Source organism: Gavialis gangeticus, unplaced genomic scaffold (assembly GCF_001723915.1).
Source record: "Gavialis gangeticus isolate Ggan-Ray unplaced genomic scaffold, GavGan_comp1, whole genome shotgun sequence".
Lineage (NCBI taxonomy): Eukaryota > Metazoa > Chordata > Crocodylia > Gavialidae > Gavialis > Gavialis gangeticus.
Genome location: NW_017729032.1, coordinates 158524406 through 158530877, shown reverse-complemented (window position 1 = coordinate 158530877; position 6472 = coordinate 158524406). Strand labels below are relative to the sequence as shown.

The 6472-nt window shown below is 43.4% G+C and overlaps 1 protein-coding gene across 1 annotated transcript in view; it reads right to left on the bottom strand.

Annotated features, from left to right (window-relative positions):
- LOC109302405 (regucalcin-like) overlaps window positions 1–6472 on the bottom strand; it is a 31858-nt gene that overhangs the window by 7117 nt on the left and 18269 nt on the right. The window contains exons 4-5 of the mRNA XM_019523970.1: window positions 4770–4985; window positions 1632–1763 (exon numbers count right to left, since the gene is read on the bottom strand). Coding sequence (XP_019379515.1) covers window positions 1632–1763; window positions 4770–4985 — 348 coding nt within the window. The remainder of the gene's footprint in view (window positions 1–1631; window positions 1764–4769; window positions 4986–6472) is intronic.

Genomic DNA, 6472 nt, shown 5'->3' with positions numbered 1-6472 from the left:
CCTCCACAAGAGAAGGCTGAGGGGGGATCTTGTGGCCTGTTATAAACTAGTCAGGGGGGATCAGCAGGCACTGGGGGAGTCACTGTTCCCCTGAGCACCACCAGGAGTGACCAGGAATAACGGTCACAAGCTAGCAGAGGGTAGGTTTAGGTTAGACATCAGGAGGCGATATTTCACGGTCAGGGCAGCTAGGGTCTGGAACCAACTTCCAAGAGAGGTGGTGCAGGCTCCTACCCTGGGGGTTTTTAAGAGGAGGTTAGATGAACACCTTGCTGGGGTCGTTTGACCCCAGTACTCTTTCCTGCCATGGCAGGGGGTCGGACTAGATGATCTGCTAAGGTTCCTTCCGACTCTAGAAACTATGAAACTATGAAACACATGTGCAGCAACTGTGTAGGGTTGCCAACCCTCCCGGATTGGCTGGGAATCTACCAGAATTGGCATCAATCTCCTGGTGACTATTGAAAGCAACCCAGGAGATATGAACAAGATATTTTAAGAAAATGAAATTAATGGCATTACGTCATGTTGGGGGGAAAAAAACATGCTGGAATCACTTCAGTCAGAGTTGCAACCCTACCGCTGTGCTGCTCAGAGAGACTGATTTTTACAGCGCAAATATTGCCTTTAAGAAAAAGGCAATTTCTATACAGTTTGTGCAGAAATGTGATGTATTGTTTCAACAGTGTCATCTCTAATTACCTTTTACTTCCCAGCAAGTTTTGTATGCTTCCTTCATGCAGCTCCATTTCCCTTTTTCAGGTGGCAGCAGTAACTTATGCAAAGCAAGTGCAATTAGAAATAGGCAAGCTTCACATTGGCAGAAGCCCTTGTTCCACAAAAAACCACCTCAGTACCAAAACATCATAAGGACCTGTGCCATCATGCACCTGCTTTTTGGGCTAAATTAAGAGTGCAAAAAGAGGTTGATGGTTCACCTCAGGTAAATCAATGCTAGTGATATCATAATTGTATCATAAACATAATCTTCCCTAATTGCTACATCTAATCCCTCCACCATTTCACACAGGAGACTAACACAGACAATGCAGGTTGAGCTCTTGCAGGAAATATATTGGGAATATATTGCCAAACCTAGGGAGCAGAGTTAAGATTGCATTGTGCACCTCAGCTAGGTTTTTTCCTTGTTTTCAAAACTTAGAGGTTTGAAAAACTGCCATTGAATAATCACTAGGGATCCTGGTTTTCTCTGATTTAAAAAAAAAATCCTCAATTTTCAGGTTAAAGAAAGTAACCCAAAAGCCACATTTTTCTGTGATCAAGCTGAAACACTGCTGATAGATAGATAGATAGATAGATAGATAGATAGATAGATAGATAGATAGATAGATAGAGTGGTCTTTCAGTTTGATCATGGAAAAATGTGGCTTTTTTTAACCTGAAAATTGGGGAATTCTTTAAATCAGACAAAACTAGGATCCCTGATGATCGCACAGTGCTTGTTGCCATTTCTTGTAATAACAAAAATATGTGGTCCAGAATCAGAACAGGACACAGACAAAGGATGTGGTACAAGCAAACACTACAAAGTGAACTTGCCACAAATAATGCCCATGTCCCAGGCCCCAACCTGGTGCATGCAGTGCAATTTATCCTCTGGGAGGACTTACCTGTCTCAGGATCTATACGGATCACTCTCCCTCCATCAATGCAGGCCACCCAAAGTTTCCCTTCTGCATCAATGCACATCCCATCAGGCATTTGCTCCTCCTTTTCAAGTTTGTACACAGTTTTACAGTTGGCTACAAGATGGAATTTGAAGTCAGCGCTCACTGTGGTGGGCTAGCCCAGACACACAACTATGCATCAATTTAATGTTTTCCACAATCATATTCTTGCAAACAAATAAACTCATTTAGTGCAATGGAGGCATAAAAATGAGTAATGTACACATGCCTGAGAAAACTGACGTGAACACAACTTGGACTGACAGAAATAAATAGCCAGTGAGACCATTGTGCTCTGAAGCTATCTTGAATTTCAATTTCTTTGATTTGACCAAGAAAGGGATATCGGCTTTTGTTGCTGAAGAATTTGTTCTATCCATATTACTCAAAGCACTTTGCCTTAAACTAATTTTTGGCGGTCTCAGGCACAATGAGTTCACTTCAGGTGCTTGCCGCTGATGTAAGCCTGTGCATTGTTCTGTACATAAATCAAAGAAACCTCTTTAATTCCATTTAATTGTAGGTAATACATAAATCCCCCCAGATGAAGAACAAGAACCTGTTTTAATGCTGCAAGGAACTGGCTGCTCTTCAGCTAAGTATAAACCCTTATTTTAATTGGGCTTTTGGCAATGAGGACTGAGGATTTTCAAAATTAGGCACATGTCTAAAAGCCCCGAACGTATGATTTGATTCACAGATTGAATCTATGAACCTTATGATATGTGCAGGAGGACTCCTGCCTGTGTGCAGAACCCTGTTTTCTTCATACGTATATGGCAATCTATGTACGCACAACAATATTCTTGTTTGAGGCTTTTAGACATGTAATTATTTGTGCCTAATTTTGAAAATTCTCAGTATCATAAGGTAGGCTTGTCAGTCTAATTGGCAACTACAGTGGAGATTCACCAGGATAAAAGCAAGACAAAAGCAAGCTCAGGTACAGAATGTTGTCATATTTTGGAAAACAGGTATCCTGGAACTGTTTTTTACAAATTTTATCACCCAAAACTATAGAAAAATGTAGAGAAGGAAGATTAAATCTACCTAGACCATTTTACCCACTAAGAATTTTATTTGTGTTTCCAAAAACCTGAACAGATTAGAGTTACAAAGGGATTTACTTTGATTATTTGAATTACAACTGATTCAGCTGAATTGTTGCTCTTTAAGATGGGCAAGGACTGCAAGAAATATTTCACTGGCTGTTTAAACGTTGTAAATAAATTGCATCAGTTATGTTTTTATATTCATTCGCTTTCCTCTGCACAAATATTGAATAACCAAGAAATCTTTGCCCAAATAGCAAACTTTAAGTGAAAGCCACAGAATGTTTGTGGAAATTTTTTAAACTCCATAATTTTGATTTCTGTTCATACTGGAAACTTGATATTAGAAATGTGCTCCTGAAATCAGTGGAGAGAAACAGTGTGTGAACCTGTGTAATGAGCAGGGATCCTGGTTTTCTCATGATAAAAAACCCCACAAATTCTCTGCTAAAAAATTGCAAATTCTCTGAAAAAAATCCCCTCAATCTGTGGTTAAAATTAAATGCCCCCCATAGCCCGGCTGGTGTCCCTCACTCCCTCACCCCCCGCCACAGCCCTCCAGCCCTGCTTGTGCCCTTTGCCCCCCACCCACAGGCCCTGCCCCCCAGCCCTGCTGGAGGGGGCCCCCAGCTGCCAGGGCTATGGGGCCAGGGACCCAGGTCCACAGCCCCCTGGCCTCAACAGAAGGCAGTGACTGCTACAGCAGGAGCAGGAGCCAGCTCCCCCAGCACTGTGCCTGCTACAGGCTCAGGCAGGGCCAGCTCCCAGTGGCAGTGCGCACTCCCAGGGAGCAAGGGGGACCTGCGCCCCCCAGATCTGAGGAGGGGGGCGCAGGGTAAATGTGTGCTGCCCCCATGCATGCAGAGGAAGTGTGGCCAGGACAGCACGGAGCTTGCAGCGACAGGCAGCTTTTGTGTGTGGTCCCTGACGCACCAGCCACACCATGCTGTGCTCTGGAGAGCCTGGGGGAGGGCAGCAGGGCAGGGAGCACAGCATTTGCAATCCAGGGTTTGAAGCTGGCCAGGCACTCCAGCTGGGAGGGGGGTTGTAGCCTGCCTGCTCCCAGCCAGAGTGCTTGGCCAGCTGCAAACCCCGCCTCCTGCCTGGAGTGCCCAGCCAGGGAATGCCCAGGCTGGCTGAGGGCTGAGGGAGCAGGTAGGTTTGCAGCTGGCCAGGAGCAACAGGCGTTTCCAGCCAGCCAAGCACTCTGGCCAGAAGCGGGGAGGCTGCAAACCCCCTCCCAGCTGGAGTGCCTGGCTAGCTACAAAACTCCCCGCTCCCTCAGCCCCTAGCCAGCTTCCCCCCCAGCCCTGCCCCACAATTCCCAAGCCTCACTTACCTCCAGCAAGAAGAGTGAGCCTGAAACAGCCTCCAGTAAGTGTGAGCATCAGGCCCAGCCCTTCGCCCATGGTTTCCCTCCCAGCAGGGTTGAGGGTTTCCCCGCCCCTTTTGCAAACAGCTCTTGTAGGCTGGAACTCTATCTGCCTGCAGAGCTCTTTGCAAAAGGGGGAAATCCATGGGTTTACCTTCTAAAGGGAAAAATCCATGTTTTCTCTGATAGAAATGGGAGATCCGTGGTTTTTTCTGTTTTTCCATGGGAAATGTAAAACCCAGATCCCTGGTCATGAGAATACTCTAGGCTTGTGTATACATAAATAGTATGCCAGTAGATGGCACTCAAGCATATACTGCCTTGCTTATGTTTTTTTTTTAAATTCAAATCACTAAAGTGATGTGGTGAAAGCATTTGGTTGCACAATATAAATGGCTTCCTTTGTGCACCTCTTTACATCAGCACTTAATTTGCCCTAGGTTGCCAATGTAAAGAGCCTGAATATTGTATTCTCTCAGCAAACTGTTCACAAGCAACTAGAATTCATGACAGTTTTGTATCATGGATAAAATCAAGGAAATCAGTCTGCTGACAGAGAATTGACATGCATCTGCCACAAGCAATTATGCATCCTATTCTTGCTGCAGACAGGCAAACTAAATGAACAAAAAACACATTTAAGAAAAGTAACCGTACCAATTTTTCCTGTATGCTCATCATAGTTGAAAGCATGCACAGCATATGTCAAGCTATCGATGTAAAAGAAAGTTTGGCAATCCAGTGACCAATCCAAGCCATTAGAGATGTCCACCTGTTCCAGTTGCTTGACTACAGAATGGTCAGGGAAGAGGGTGTAGAGGGCCCCTTGGTGTCTTGCTCGCACACCAGGTTCAGTCTCCTCAGCCATGGTCCCTAGACAGACAAGAGGTTCATGGGTTAGGAGACCACTTGGAGACTCTTCTATCTTTGTTGCAATAGTAATGTCCTACTGGTGCTTCATCAAAATCCTCATCTAGATTTTTATAAGAAGCCCTAATAGTGGGTCCTTACATAACTTTATTTTTTATTATGCTTGTGTTAGGGTGTGTTGCACCTACACAGATCTTTCCAGTGAGCTCCTCAGGACATGGTTTATTTGACTGACACCAACCATTCACTATATAGTATCATGCACTGCCACAGTTGCTTAAAAGATTTCTTTTGCTATGACAATAAGAGAAATGGGTTTGAGTTCTCTGTCACAGTGCACTGTACAATAGTCAGGAAGTTTAATTTAATCTGTCCTTAAAACCATTGCACATAGAGCTCCAACTGATCTAAAGGATGTTCCATGCATGGGGAGCATTAGTATCAGGTCCTGAACATGTTAAACATTTCATGAGCTACAAAGACTTAGGGAAAAGCATCTAGATGGAGTAAAGGGTATGAGAAATATCATACCAGGAGTGAAAGGAGAAGAAATCCTGCCAGGATGAGAAAAAAAGGAAAAAGGATCAGTTCAGAAGCACTTTGAAGCATTAACAAACTTTGAAATTTCCACTACTTTGTCATAGTTTAAAACTCAGACATGCAGTCCTCAAAAAATCAAAGAGGTAAGGTTGTACTTCTACCAGATTACTGATAATTCTCAGGGAGTAAAGACAAATGTGAGGGCGGATGACACACTCACATTTCTCACTGCTAACAGATTACCTCTATTACATAAAACGTCTCAGAGCTTAAAATGCATATGCTTGGTCACATTGGTTATTAGTCAAGTCCAAGAAGAACAGAAGTGAAATATTTATGTAGAAACTAATTTGCTTGTTATTAATTATGCTTTTTGTTTGCTCTTTACACAATTCAGCGTGAATAATGAAAAACAATTAAACCTGTTTTACTTACTTTTTAGTCACTTTAATCTCTATATATGCCCTCCTGGAAAAATATGCCTCTTGTTTTAAATTTGGGGCAACATTTCTAACAGTCTTAAATATTATAAAAGCTTTCTGTGTGTGTGTGTGTGTGTGTGTGTGTATAGGACAGTAAATTAAAAACAGATTTTGAGGCACAAGCTGTGGTCATTTACACAAATGTTTCCATGACTTCCTCAGAGTCACTGTCCATTTGGTTCTCCTCAAAAGGACAGGACTATGTCTCATTCGATCTTTTGATTTTTTAATTTTGTGTTATTGCCACATATCGTTAAAACTATGGTGTTTTTTCTTGTGTTTTTTAGACAGTTTCATAGTTAGTAGGATTGGAAGGGACCTGAGCAGATCAACAAGTCCGACCCCCTGCCATGGCAGGAAAGAGTACTGGGGCCAAACAACCCCAGCAAGGTGTTCATCTAGCCTCCTCTTAAAGACCCCCAGGGTAGGAGCCAGCACCACTTCTCTTGGGAGTTGGTTCCAGATCCT